The 14,535-nt window shown below is 44.1% G+C and overlaps 1 protein-coding gene across 3 annotated transcripts in view; it reads left to right on the top strand.

The window, feature by feature from the left end:
• tsc2 (TSC complex subunit 2) overlaps nucleotides 1-14,535 on the top strand; it is a 46,270-nt gene that overhangs the window by 27,585 nt on the left and 4,150 nt on the right. For 2 of the 3 annotated variants that reach the window (XM_088613215.1, XM_088613217.1), the window contains 9 exons: nucleotides 438-677; nucleotides 1,285-1,500; nucleotides 4,821-4,889; nucleotides 7,522-7,670; nucleotides 8,176-8,738; nucleotides 10,155-10,233; nucleotides 10,462-10,548; nucleotides 11,850-12,036; nucleotides 13,674-13,813. In XM_088613215.1, the coding sequence (XP_088469341.1) occupies nucleotides 438-677; nucleotides 1,285-1,500; nucleotides 4,821-4,889; nucleotides 7,522-7,670; nucleotides 8,176-8,738; nucleotides 10,155-10,233; nucleotides 10,462-10,548; nucleotides 11,850-12,036; nucleotides 13,674-13,813 (1,730 nt within the window). The remainder of the gene's footprint in view (nucleotides 1-437; nucleotides 678-1,284; nucleotides 1,501-4,820; nucleotides 4,890-7,521; nucleotides 7,671-8,175; nucleotides 8,739-10,154; nucleotides 10,234-10,461; nucleotides 10,549-11,849; nucleotides 12,037-13,673; nucleotides 13,814-14,535) is intronic. The other variant, XM_088613216.1, reaches the window with a different exon arrangement.

Genomic DNA, 14,535 nt, shown 5'->3' on the forward strand with positions numbered 1-14,535 from the left:
CTTACACTTCCTGGAATCAGAAAAGTCCACCCCTTACCCTGTGACATAGGTCTGCTGCTGTGTTTGAAGAAGCAGGCGCCTTCCCATCTCCTGTGTGCGCGGACTCCCACTGTAGCAGCTCACTGAGGCCTGTTGTAGCAGAACTGTGTTCAGACAAGTCTCTCCTCCCTTGATCTGCTGTTTTCTGCCAAGCCTGTTAATTTGGCACCTGCCATCTTTCACCCACTTACACTGTCGTCTGATCTTGGAAGTATGACACTTCAAAACAGGACTCTCTTCTCCAGGCCAATAAGGAAAAGCTGCTTAATTAGCTTGAGCTGCCAGGAGGAAGGAAACCTGCAGATATTTAGGAACAAGTAAAGCTTAATTCCGTGTTGAAAAGTTATTTTTCCCCTCTTCACTGCTCCTTCAGCCTCTCGCTGTTCGGTTTGGTTTAGGTGGCCACGCCCTCCGTGCCGGCACCGCTCAGAGCCTGAGCCCGCTCGTCTCTCCCTCGGAGAGCGAGTTCTGCGGTCCGGGCTCCCCCGCGGCTCAGGGCTTGGATAACTCGGCGGGCTGCGGGAGGTCCGAATCCGTGCCAGCCCCCCCGCCTTCCCAGATGGACAAGTCCGGTCTGGCTGAGTTTGCGCCCATGCTGACCCAGGGCTGGGCCGAGATCTTCATTCGCAGGCCTTCAGGTTAGAGCCACAAGGGTCAGCAGCGGGGGGCTTTGGGGTGTTTTATCCAGTGTTGGTATGCGCTGTATACCATGGTATACTTTGGGGTATACTATGCTAAAAGAAGCAGTAGAAATCCTAAGTAAAAATGCTTCAGTAGTACAACTGTATGAAAGTATACAATACAGTGCAATAGTATAAAATAGTTTTTATACAAAAGGTAAGCTGGCACTACAATTAAAAATGAAGTTACCTGCAGTCTGTGCTTTTTCTGTTGTTTATCTTTTGTTTCATATTGCCTAGCAGAGAATTGAAGCCATTTTCAAATGTCTTTATTCTTTTCAGCTTTTTGTGGATTCTTTTATAGTCATTCCCCATCGGGTGAAGGTCGATGACCATTTGCCTGCTGTCTTTGATCAGTTCTCTAACTTTAACCGTGATGATGAATGCCATTACTTTTCAAACGGCATTCAGTGTATTTCCTTCTTGAATATCCCAAGGAATATTTTAAGTGTACAGGAGCAGCGTGGGTTTGTATCCTGTTCTGCGTGACGGCATCGAGGCTGGCTCGATCGGGCCTTTTCGACTTCCTGCTATGGTGTTGCTTATGGTGTCCCCTTCGGTTCAGGCAATACCAGCTGGTTGATGTGCCTGGAAAACCCCCCCAGCCCTTTCTCCTCGGAGGTGGGCAACATGCCCTTGCAAGAGCTGTCCAATGTCCTCATGGCTCTGGAGAGGATCAAGGAACCCAGGGCTCCCGACGTGCCTAAATCGCCCGCTGGGCCGGAAGGGAGCCACACGCACGGCGCAAAGAAACCCTCCTTAATCCAGCGCTCAAACACCGGTAAGGCTGTCTCGCTCTGCCCCAGCGCTACGGCGAGAGTTCTCCCTCAGGTGATGGGGCAGTGAAGCCGTACCGCCCTCTCTGGATCTGGAGTACCATTATAATGGGTTTCCAGAGTTGCAGTCTAATATCCTGAACGTACAGTGAAAAGTAAATGAATATCTGAGGGGCCCGTGTTCAGTTGTACCACAGAAACATACACAGCCAAGAGAATCCCAGCTGATAGCCTGCTAGAAAGTTCTGGTGTGAACCCTGCATCTTTTAATGTGCCAGACAGCTCACAGGATGTCAGTGGAGCAGTATACTGCTTCAGTCCCCATTCCAGATTATCAGATGGCGATCATGGATGACATTTGACTGTTTCTCTAGGTTTTGATTTATATTCTCGTGCAGCTTCCTCAGCAGATGCCTGTTTCTGTGCAGCTTCCTCTGCTTATCTCCTTTCTTTATGACGAGCAATGTTGTTGTCATTCCTTTTGCCACCAAAAAATTCCGAGAGTCTCATGCGTTTAGTATCAGGCTTCGTACATCCATCTGTAAGAATGCTCTCGGACAGAATTTTTTTGCGGTTCTTTGTTTTTTTTTTTTAAAGTGTTCTACCTCATCTTTTCATTCATTTTGTTGCTTTATTTTTGCAGTGATTCATTGCCTCCTGTAATCCTTTGAAGGTGTTTGCAATCTAAACAGAAGCAGCACCCAGTGGTCCAGATTTGCCCAAACACCATGTCAGATTAAATTACATCTCCGTTTTTAGGGGGGGAAAGAATATACGATTGTGAGGGAGAGTCTTAACACTGAATGAATGCATCAAATTATAGAGATGTTTTATTGCTAATTGCAACGCTAAATATAAAGTGTTGAATTTAATATTAAGAGGATAAGACTTTTCTTAACAAAAAGTATTTTTCTGTAAGGGGTCATCCATTTATGAGCTATGAACCAGTGGCGCTTTTCTGTCAGGTTAGGCGTTGAAAATGACATTTAAGTGGAACTGGTCGTTTTTAGTTGTTAGCAATGAGTCATTACTGAATGTCAATGTTCTGTCTTGATGTGAGAAGGCTGCTAAGTGAATATCCGATCCTTCACATATGCTTGCATTGTTTTTCCGTTCTTTTCTGATTTGTGCCCAGTGCTAATTTCTTCATGCGGTCTTGCCTAGGCAAGTGAAATCTGTAATTCTGTGAAGGAAATTCTGTGTACAGGAGACTGCAAGTGAGAGAATTACTTTACCACAAAACCACTATTTATTTACCATATTTTTGCTAATGCATTTTAACGTATGATGGTAATTAAATGGTAATTAAGATGACTATATTTGGCATTTAGACACATTTAGCAAATCTTAATTCCACTTGGATATTGCTCTCCAGCATTAATGTTGGTTAGTGGTATGAGAAAGACCAACAGTTCATGGATCTTTAATGTCTTAGATGCAGATTGCATTGGGGAAAAATAGGAAACATTTTCCTTTTTCTGACGATCATTTACAGAGCACTTTGAAGCTTAGTCTGTAGTCTCTCACAGTAAAAAGTGTTTTTGGTTACGCAGTTCAGGTGACGTTTTAATTTGTTTCATCCACAGAATTATAAATTTAATATTACTAAAATGCAAGGGTCCATGTTTAACTATTGTTTTCAATTAATATCATTGCAAAGCAATCTATGTTATTGTTATTTATGTTAATGTATATGTTATGTACCATGGATAGCCATTTCCATTGTGAAAGCATTTTCTTTATGAAATACCCCTTAAAAGGCATGCCTTTTTCAAGAAGCCTAATTAATGCTAATATTTAGGACTGTGTGGCAGGAGCGTAGTTTTGTGGTCCATTAACATAACTGCAGCAAGATTACGTGAAACACAGTGTTAGTTAACCACATATAAAATGCTTTTCTTCAAGAGCAGTTACAAATGAAAGGACCACCTCTAGCTGGATGAGACCCTGGGATCAATCAACTGTTTCTTGAATGAAACCCAAGGGTCAACTTGACCAATATGACTGGGTAGCTTCTTGCACAATCCCACAACCCTTTGGGGGTAAAGAACTAACCCCTATCTCTCTTTTAAATGCTCTACCACGGAGTTTCTGCTGGTTCCCCCTGGCTTGTGTCTCTGTGTCTGTTTTGAAGGAGTTCTCCGAGTTGACTTTGTTAATGCCTTTAACAAAATTTAGGGTACTTGTATCAGGTCCCCTCGTAGTCTTTCAGCCCTTCAAGGACAGCCTGGTGAGTGCCTGTTCGTGCAGCCGGGCATGTACCGGGGCAGTCTGAGTGAAGCACATCGCACGGGGGTACGACAGCAGTGTCCTGCCCGCGATTTGATTCCACAACCCCCATGTTTGGTCACCAACATGCCTCTTTAGTTAAAGAGGAAATCTGCATTCCACTGCAGATGGGGACTTGTGCCAAGTCAAAACTTCGACCCACCCTCAATAGGCGTTTGCAAACCTTGGTGGGAGATATCCTCTGGCTGTTACTGGTGTTACCGAGTAAGTACTGGGTTCACAATTTGTGACGGCCAGGTGGGTTCGGGTTTTGATTTGGTCTGGGCCTGGATTTGTCCAGTCAGTGCCCTTCTTTTCATTCGTTCGTGGCAGGAATGTGTTAGAATGAAGAACCTCTGGTAACCGTAACCTTTATTGTCCACAGTAAAGGAATAGTTTAGAATACTGTTAAATGTAACAAGAATAGAGATGAAGTCCAACATGAGACGTGCCTTTGTTCTCCAAAACTGTGCTGTCAAAGCATGTACATTTTTTGTGGTTTGCAAGCCCAGAGTGCTAAGCAAGAGCTAGCGTATCGCGCAGAAATTAAGTAGTTACACAAAGTAAAGGTCAATTTAAATGACGACGACACGTTACCTGTGGACCAGCTGGCAGGGTGCTGTGTTCTACCAATCTGTGTGCCTACGTTATAATGTGAAGCTGTCAGAATCATACTGCGTGATAGTACCTCCAAAATGTTATAGAAATGGGATTTTTCCGAGATCCCAATAAAGCTTTGGCGAAACGGACATTGCTGCTTCCGGATACCTCAGTTCCATCAGCAAGCGGAATCAACTTCAGGTGGAGATCCTGCAGCTGCGTTTCGTAACTTGAACATCCATCTGTGGGTTACACATGCCTTTGTGTTGTTGGTGCCTTTGTCTTGTTTCTTCAGACCATTTCCTCTGTTCATAATTCAGCTTCTTTGCAGTTCCTCACCCGTGTTGTTGTAGATTTTTTTTTTTCCCCCCGTACATACTTTTTTACTTTATTTTCAAAGTGTGTTCTCTTTTGAGTCTTTCTGCCTTTTTTATTCGGCTTGGTTTCCCTTTTACAGTGGCGTCTTTCTCTTCTCTCTACCTACCCGGCTCCCAAGTGAAGTTGCACAGGAGTATATCCTGGGCAGGTATATACACATTTCAATATACGTTTAACAAGAAGTCCAGTGCTGACTGGCCTAGAGAGAGACCAACAAAAGACCAATAAATGCTGATGATTCATGACCCCTTCATTTCCTCATAACCTCTTTTGTCCCCCTTTCCCTCTCTGACCACACCAGACCCTCTCCAATCTCATCATTAACTCTTCTGTATGAGGACTTCCACAGCATGCGAACAGACCATGTCAAAACCTAGATCCTTGCTGACATGCTGTTATTAAACCAGAGCAACTTAAAACAAATTGCTGCATTTTGGGTTCAAGTGGATAGTCCAGATTGCCCTTGGAAAGCAATCGTCGTGTGAGGTTTCTGTATTTGTTATTTTGTTTAGAAAAGGGATAATAGTATTAATAATATGAGGAAATTGTGTGATCTAGACCAGAATATCCCACTCCTGGTCTTGGGGGACATCTATTGCTAATGGTTTTCAATTCAGCCGAGCTGAACTTGAACCAACAAGTTTTTTTTTTACTAGAATCTTTCAATCTTTTTTCTACTCAAAGATTGGAGAGTAAGAAAAGTAATAGTTAAAAGGCACCCTTTTGCATGTCTGGGAACTAAGATAGTTCAAATTAAGCCTTGTAATAGATCTGTTATGGGTTCAGTGATTTGAGTGCTCGGGTGTCACAGAAGCCAGCGGTTGTGTGGGTCTCCAAGACCCTGGATCTTGACACCTGTCTAGCCATCATCCAGCCTTCCACTTGTCCAAAATGGGGCAAAAAAAGTATTGAATGAGACATTTTTCTTGGAAGAGTCACAATAAGGAAAATTCACTTCTGCAGTAAATCTCATATCCTTCCCTCTTTTTCCCCTCTGGATTGGCAATTCAGAAATTTAAATCACGGCATGTTTGCAAAGGTTAAGGCTTTGACTCGGACCATTTTTTTGTGATGAGCACGTTTTGGAAAAGAACTGCAGATAACTGCTGCGCCTTGTTTAATCAGCCTCACAGCGTGGCTTCAGTGATTCTGCTGATTGCTGTGTGGTCAGGCCTGCTTGTCTTTGTGAAGTGAATCAGCCAGGACTGTGTGGTATAACCAAGTTCCACTGATTTTGTTCAACAAACTCAATGCTCCCTTTTCACAAAAACTAAGGTGAGAGAGACCTATAGGGATGGAACAGTAAAAGAACATGCGATGGGAAATGAGGACACAAGAATGTGGCTTGCCTTGAATGTTTTATGCAGAATTGTCTGAACGTATATGAAAAAAGTTCATCCATCATCATATTCAAAAAACACTTGGATGGGGCTGTCTTTGGGGAAATCAACAAATTCTACTTTGTGGTTATACTTAAGCAAGAATTAGTGTGGGGTTTTTTCCTTGATACAAAGTTTATTTCATTGTTTATTTCATGTCCAATTTTCTGAAACATGTTTATTCACAATTTATAATAAGAGGTTCTAGTTAAACCACAACTGAATTAAATTTCATTTCAGAGCAGGATATGGTTATAAAAGTAGCAGCTATTAATCACTATGTGCACACAGACCACAAATTATAAAATCATGTCCGCAGAATGTTTATGTTACTTCAGTAGCTCAGAGCAAAAATGGACTTTGTTACTTTCATTTAGTCATTTGTAAATTACCACTAAGTTGCAGATGTTTGAAATGCTGATGCCAGTGTATGGACTTGTATTTGCTGAATTGATTTCCGACAAGGATAGTGTTCTTTGTGTGATAATAGGAAATCTGACACAGTTTATGCAGTCATGGGCTGCATTGGAAAGGGAGTTTATGTTTATCCAGTCACAGATAAAGTAATCCATGGAGCCTGGCTGGAGAAAATTGCTCCGCTTGATCTCGGAACTCCATAGCGAAAGACCCTGGCACTGTTTTTTCTTTACAGCAAAACTGTTAGGACCAAAGGACAAAGAAGGAAAGTGAGAATGAAACGCCTTCGCCTTTTAAGAAGGTTGTAGATAGTGAAGTGGAACCTGTGTTTTGGACAGTGACGGTTATATTCTTAAACATGATAAAAATAAACCTTCTGGGACAGACTGGGAAATTTCTAAAGTACACTGCTACAGTATACGTCGGCCTTTATTGAAACAAAATGAGGGAGGAAGTTATAATGCAAAACAGTCTGAAGGAAAGCCAGTAGTGTTCTTGTACGAATATTAGGCCTAAATAGAATAAAGACAGATAGTCATACTATTAGATTTTAAGTTTCTGGAGCTGTGGTGTGCATTGGGCGTCAGGTTCTTTTGCATATTTGTTAACCTCTTTCGGACACTGTTTCACTGTATTGTATCATGAAAACGTCGATTGCACGAGTCATGAGGGAAAGTCATGCCCGCATTACAAAGAAAACGGCACACGTGAAAGTCACACATTCGTCGTGTGCGATAGGGGACTAAAAGAGTCCGAGTTCTTCTCTCAGTGCGCGAGTCAGGTCGCATGACATCACAGCGCGTCCCCTTGGCTGGGACACAGGGTTACTCCCCCGCCCAGGCTCGTTCCAGGCCCAGTATTTTTCCGAATGCCGAACGGCAAGGTCTCTCGGGTTTAAGAGCTGATAGGTGGGGCCTGCCAGCGCTGGGTGTCGGCAGCCGCGGGTCTCCTTAGGGCGTGTGTGGTGTCTCTCTCTCCTGGTAGAATCGGTGGTGGTGCTGGAGGAGGGGGCCAGAGAGAAAGGCGGCGACTCACCAGCAGAGTCCCCCGAGAGTGAGGAGTTCGAGGCCATGCCCCCAGAGCCTATTTTCATGAGCGGAGAGAAAATCAAAGTCCAGGGAGCTTACAGCAGGGTAAGTGAGGTAAAACCTCCAGTGGTCAAAGAAAAGGTTTTCAGCAGTTTGCGCGATTGAAGGCTTGAGGATATTGCAGGGCCTACCCATTATATCCTGCAAAGCTACGTCTAAAAAAAGCTACAGAACGTCTTAAAAATTTAAGCAGCATGTTAGAGTGCTTTGCTGCGATACGTTATGGTAGAACGTGAGGCTGCCTGACTCATTCTGTAGGTTTGGTCTAAGTTCTTGATGTTTAAGTGGAGTTTTCCAAGTTTCAATAGGACCTGCTCCCTCTGCCCGAGGACAACATGAGAACCACTAGTTGTTAATTATAAGAATCCCTGTAATGAGTTGCGTGGGGACGTACCTCAAAACTCAGGCAAAGAAAAACCCGAACACGTATAATGGGGAACCTGCGATCGGCGTTCCCTCCAGCATCTGGGGTAAATGGTTCCAGACCTCGGTGAAGCACCTGAGCCTAGAGAACTCTCTGACCCGGAACCTTGGCGTCGTTTCTGTCTAGTCCTCCTCGAGCTCCAGCCAGGACGAGGAGCGGTCCACCCCGCTGGAGGACGTCGGCGTCGGCGCCCTGCCCATCGAGAGGGGGAGCCTGTCCACTCCCAGCCTGGAAGAGGAGCTGCCCTTCCAGCACCCGCAGACCCTCAACAAGTCCAGCTCCTCCCCCGAGCTGCAGGCCCTGCAGGAAGCCTTCGCAGAGGCGCCCCGCCGCGAGGATGGCGGCAGGGGGAAGCCCGCGGCCGAGGCCAGGCGGGAGCTGGAGGAAGAGCCCCTCGCCGAGGAGGACGCCGGGCCCGTGGAAGGAGGCCGAGCAGCAGCAGCAGCAGCACCGGGAGGAGGAGGAGGAGGAGGAGGAGCGTCGGCGGCCGCAGCCTCGAGGATGAAGCTGGAGTTCCCGGCGCCCCAGCTGGCTCCCCTCTCTCCCCTCTCTCCCGGCGGCCACCGGCCCCGCGGCCACACCATCTCCGTGTCGGCCCCCTCGCGCCGCGAGAGGAAGATGGAGCGCGACTCCTACCGCGGCAGGGGGGCCGCCTCCAGCGCCGAGAAGTCCGCGGGCCTGAGTCCGAGGTAAGGCCGGTCCCGTCGCGGAGATGTCTCACGGGAGGCGGAGGAGGCGAAATATCGGGGAGTTGTTTAAGGGGCCCCGATGGTCCACCTCTGTATCATTCAAATTCAAAACGTTCATTTGCGAAGATGAGGGGGTTTCTTTTCACTCTCGCTTCCCTTCCGGACCCCGAGGCAAGGTTTTCGGTATTTCGGGTTACTGACCTTCCTCTCGAGAAGTTGGAGATGAGTTTGTCTCTGGCCTCGCTGGAAGTTGGTCGATGAAATGATCGGCCTCGAGGCAAAACAAGAAAGAATGGGCTGAAAGCTGGTCTGCAGGGAAAAACAATTAGCTTGTGTAAAGCTTTTTCCTTGCAATAGTCAAATGTATGTTTTCCACTTGCAATGTATATAGTACGTTTTATCAAACCAGGTGTATTTCAGAATTCATCGGCACAGTTTCTGGCTGCCACTTAAAATCGATTGCCGTTTCACTGGTGTGGAGGGTTCTCTAAATGAGGTTTTTCTGGTTTTCAGAACACTTCTTATTCATTAGCTTATCCATTGCTTCCTTTAGTGGGGTCCCAGAGGTCCCCTGTGTAAATCAAATCTTCTTTGTTTATAATATTTACAGCCTCGTGTCCTGTACGTAGTTTGACGGGATCAAAGTTGAAATAGCCCATTATCATGAAGTGTTTCACTCTTTCACCTGACACTGTGAAAAATGGCAGAGAATCCCTTATGGAAATTAATTTAGTTAATCATTATTTAATAATTGTTCTTTTTCAGGGATAAATGTTTTTTTGCTTTATGCTTGGTATATTGCTTTTTTTTTAACCTCCAAGTTGCAGGGATTAAATGTAAAATGCAAGTACTTGTAGGTGTTAAAGGCAAGCATAGTGTAAGATTTAGATAGGCCTTAACATGTAAAGTAGTGCTGTTCTACTACAGTAGCTACCCTTAAGCACCTGTTGTCTTAACTATTACTGTGGGCTGGGAATTACTCATTTTACTGATCTTCTTTTCTGCTAAATAGCCATCTTCATGTGCCTGTGTCCGTATGCAAGTGTTGTCCAATTTTAGTTCAGCTGTAATGCTTTTATCAGATGTAATTGCACAAAATCAGCAGAAAAAAACCTTTTACTTACATAATCAGGTGAAAATCAGTGGGTGTTGGGTCCTTGGTAATTCAGCAAAAGAACAGATAGTGCAGTAGCTATTCTTGTGGTGCTGTAATGTACAGTGAAGGGTAATGCGTTTATTTTTAAATGGCATTTTAATATTCCTATGAGATTGACTTTTTCACTTGGTCAAAGTCTCAGGCCATAAAGCTAAGATTTTGGCTTTATTTACAAAAATAAACACTGTCTTGGAGTTGACCGCTCAGTGATAAAGATGATCTGATTTAATCATTGAATGTATTTCTGTTTCCTCTTCCAGCTTCGTGTTCCTTCAGCTGTACCATTCACCCTTTTTTGGAAATGAGTCCAACAAGCCATTGCTTCTCCCTAAGTCGCAGGTGAGGCTGTATCACTTTGAATGGAAATCCAAACTCAATACAACTCAGTCTGACAAGTAGTTGAAGGGTCTTTCACTGCTGTCTCATTCCCTGGGCTAGAATTAGCAGGGTAACTTAATGATTTAGCAAGCATGTGCCACTGTTATTTCTCATGTGCATGAATGGAATATTCAACCTGATGTGCTTTGGTACTTGCTTGTCGAGTAATATGTTCTCTTTTGTCCTCAGCTCATAGACCGAGCTGTCAAAGTTCTGGATCAAATGCCACCATATGACACCCACAAAATTGGAGTGGTGTTTGTAGGCGCAGGACAGGTGAGTGTCTTTGCTGCACTGCATCTTTCTCCTGGGAAAGATTTCACAGCCTTACCACAGCTGATGGCATTTTTTGGTTCACATAAAAGATTCCACAGAATGTCTGTCTTTCTAACCACAGAATCTTGTGTTCAGTCATTTTTCATTGAGAGCTTATTGAGACCACGTGACAGTGGGATTCCAACCAGACCTGGTTTGGTTTTCTTACGAGTTGTTCTCCTTATAGATGTACAGTACCTACAGTTCTCGCGAATGGATTTCTTATGGCGTGTCTTAAATCTGGCCTCGTGTGTTTTTCTTTACGTTTAATTTGAGAATGAAATGGGCGGACAGTGGTTAAATCTGCGGGCTCGCAGTGCTGGGGCCCTGGGTTCAATACTGGGCCTGCTGTCTGTGTGGAGTTTGTATGTTCTCCACATGTTCATGTGAGTTTGCTCCGGGTGCTCTGGTTTCCCTCCACAGTCCAAAGACAAGCTGCTAGATGAATTGACTTCTAGGAAAATGTGCCCTGGTGTGAGTGTGTGTCCTGAGATGGACTGGTGTCCCATCCAGGGTGTATCCTGCCTTGTGCCCGTTGCTTGCTGGGATAGGCTCTGGCTCCCCCGCAACCCTGTAGATAAATCAGAAAATGGATGGAGGGATGAAGGCGAGATGATCAGTTTTATTGCAGTTCGTGTTTCTCATTTGCATGGAAAAACTTCAGAGGTGGAAGCTGCGTACTTCTCTTCATTCTAAAGATGTTTCGTCAGTGGTACTGCTTGCAGCGCTGTGCCTGGAAAAAGACTTTTGTTATCAGTGGCTAAATAGATGCCCACATATTTCTCACAGGTGATTGGCCATGATTCTCTCAGTTAGATCCATGAAATTGAAACCGGGAGGAAAAGCCAGGTCTTTCAACTATCAATGGATGGATAGATGATTCAGTTGAATGCTTATCCAGCAGATAAAGCAGCAGTAGTTTTATTTTTATATTTTATTATGTGCACTTCTCCTTGCATTATAAGTGCTCATACGGCAAAGACTTGTAATGAATGCATTTGCTTAGATCAGAGGGCATCAGCCCAGTGAAGGGAAACGAACTGGTAATGTGAGACTTTATTCTAAAGGGCTTTTCCCATCTTTTTGATGGATCAAAGCTGCTAAAAACAATTTACATTACATTTACATTTGAAGTTACAATTTCCTTTTATTGTTCTCTTTATGTAACATTTACTTACTGCACTGCAATTCGTGTTCTGAAGTATGCTATAGTCTACCTGCTTCGATCTCTGACCCACTTTCTCTCTCTCGGTCTTTCGCAGGCGAATAATGAAGTTTCCATCCTCTCGAATGAATATGGATCCAACAGGTACGCCCACTTCCTCACTGGCCTGGGCAAACTGATCTATCTGAAGGACTGTGACCCCGACCAGATCTTCCTGGGTGGGCTGGACCAGTACGGTGATGATGGGGAGTTTACCTACTGCTGGCATGATGACATTATGCAGGGTGAGGCGCAGAGAACTGAATTTCTCTTCCTGATTAAGGCTTGACAGGTCACACACACACACCTTGTTTTCTATAGCTGGCATGGAGCTCTGGTGACCTACTATGATTGGTGAGACCTCTTCAGTTTCAGTAGGGCTGCAATCTCTATAACAAGCCATGCTGTCTGTGCTAGTTTACGTATTAGCATCCACAAAATGATTTCCCCCCATAGTTTATATTGAAAATCTGTTCCCTTGTGACTGTCTCTTTTGCCTTTAGCCATCATGGGCACATCTGAGAGAACATGCCCCTTCTGCACAGGAATTGAGTGCATTTGTTTTGTTTTAGACTGCCTTTGTTTCCAGCCTGATTCCGAACGCAGCGCGGTTTTTAAAAGGTCCTCATCCCTGAATTGGAAGTGCTGAGCTTGTGTCCAGGGGAGAACTTGGCCGAAGTGGCCTCTGTTGAGCCCAAAGCTGCACAGCTCTGTAGCTCTCAGTGATTCAGTGATTCTTTGGTTAGAGGCGTGCAGTGAGGATGTTCCTCTGCTTTCAGCTTCCTGTGTTCGCTTATACAGGAGGTTTCAGTGGGGAGGTGAGTTTGAAATTAAGAATAAAACATCTCGATGCCCATGCGGTCTGCAAGCTGGGATGTTTTGTATTCGCTGTCTGCATTGGGGAGCGAGTGGGACTTTAAAGCACTGGCGTATAAATCTGCCAGGACGGACTGGAATGGGCACAAGATAAAGGTGGCACAATTTATCATTCTGGGTTTCATTATACTGTAGCTGGGGGAGGGTAAAACTACGTGGCCAAAATTGCAGAAACGAGCAGTTTGTTTTCCATAGCCTTTGCGGTGCAGCAGTTATTTATCGGATTTTGTTGCTCAATGACTAGGAAAATCCGTCCTTTCAAGGAGGCGATTCGGCGATTATAGCTTAGTCTTGATGTTTTCTGTAAAGTGGGCAGAGAATGCCTGTACCGCATGGATAGCATAAATATTCCGAAGTAAGATCTTGCATGCTTGCATTCTGCTCTCCGGCTGTAAAATAAAGTAATCTGTCCCTCTGCACAAGGGACAACTTCTTTCTCTTCTTGGCAGGTTGTTCTTAGTGATTAAATAAAGAAATAAACGTCTTCTAATAAAACAATTGCCTGCTTCCATCTTTTCCAGTGAAAAGCAAGAGAGTAGCTTTTAAGCGACTGCCTTTATGGGCAAGATAAATGGAAAATTCTCCACTGTGAATGAATGATTTTTTTATTTGCATTGCTGCAGTGGAGTATTGACTTCTGGGCTGTTACTGTCGCTTGTTTAATGCTGGAAAGTCAATAGTTCGCATCACAGCTCTGCGCAGTTGCAGAGTTTTTAAATATACTTTTACAAACAAGTGAAAGTCATTTGAACAAGTTGTATTTCTAGCCAGTTTCATGAGAGCCTAGGCTTAGAGTACTTGCATGTAGATTTAAAGAACATTTGCAACATAAGATTATTAACAATATAGTATAGCTGTAGTCCATAAAACTACAGGCAAGACCAAACAAGGTTTATTCTCTACTTAAAATGGGCCCCCGCCCATTTAAAAACTGCATTCTGCCAAATCTGAGTTAAAATGTAGGGGGGAAAACTCTAACCAGATTGTGGGTTCTTTTCTTTCTTAGCCATTTTTCACATTGCCACTCTGATGCCTAACCGCGAATCGGATAAAGGTTACTGCAACAAGAAGAGGCACATCGGAAACGACTTTGTAATTGTGGTGTACAACGACTCCCGGGAGGAGTACAAGCTGGGCACCATCAAGGTTAGTTCCTTCCGAAGTCGAAATACCCTGTGGCAAGGTTATGGGGGCAACATTGAATAGTGGGTAATGGATCTGGACTCATGACTGGAAAGTTCAGGCACACTGAACTGATGTGCTTTACCCCAGTGGCACCAGTCCACCCAGCTGTATAAGAGACACCAGCATTGATGGGGATAAACTTTCAATGGATCACCGTCCTGTCCAGGAGGCTCTGTCCATTTGACATGGTACAAACTGGGATAAGCGTGAAAGTCAGCTGACCCTCTAGCAAGGATTTTACTACACATTCACAAACCTTCGTTTTTTCATGTATATTCTTAGATTGTCGCTTTCGCCTAAAAATGCAAATGCTTTATGTGTTAACAGAACAGGTTAACTAACAAATTTACTGTAACTGTACACAATGTAACTGTAAACAAATAGCAACATTTCTTAATAGTTTGTCAACCAATTAGTTTATTTCTGTTTAGGAAGGGGCCCAGTTTTACTTACATGTTACAATGTTTGAGAAGTCTGATTTGTTTCCATCCCACAGAAATGATCTCAGAAAGTATGCATAAGTTCCCCTCTGTTTAGAAATTAAAAAATGTATTTCTCGGATTAAAAATGTTTTTTTTCAAAAGCGATCACTTTAAAACAGTGCTTGTCAGGGTTCATTGCCACAGGATTACTGGTATGCGTGAGATTTTCAGCTCTGAGAAGCCGTTGAATATTCAAATATT

This window comes from Lepisosteus platostomus, chromosome 19 (genome assembly GCF_059453375.1).
Source record: "Lepisosteus platostomus isolate fLepPlt1 chromosome 19, fLepPlt1.hap1, whole genome shotgun sequence".
NCBI lineage: Eukaryota > Metazoa > Chordata > Actinopteri > Semionotiformes > Lepisosteidae > Lepisosteus > Lepisosteus platostomus.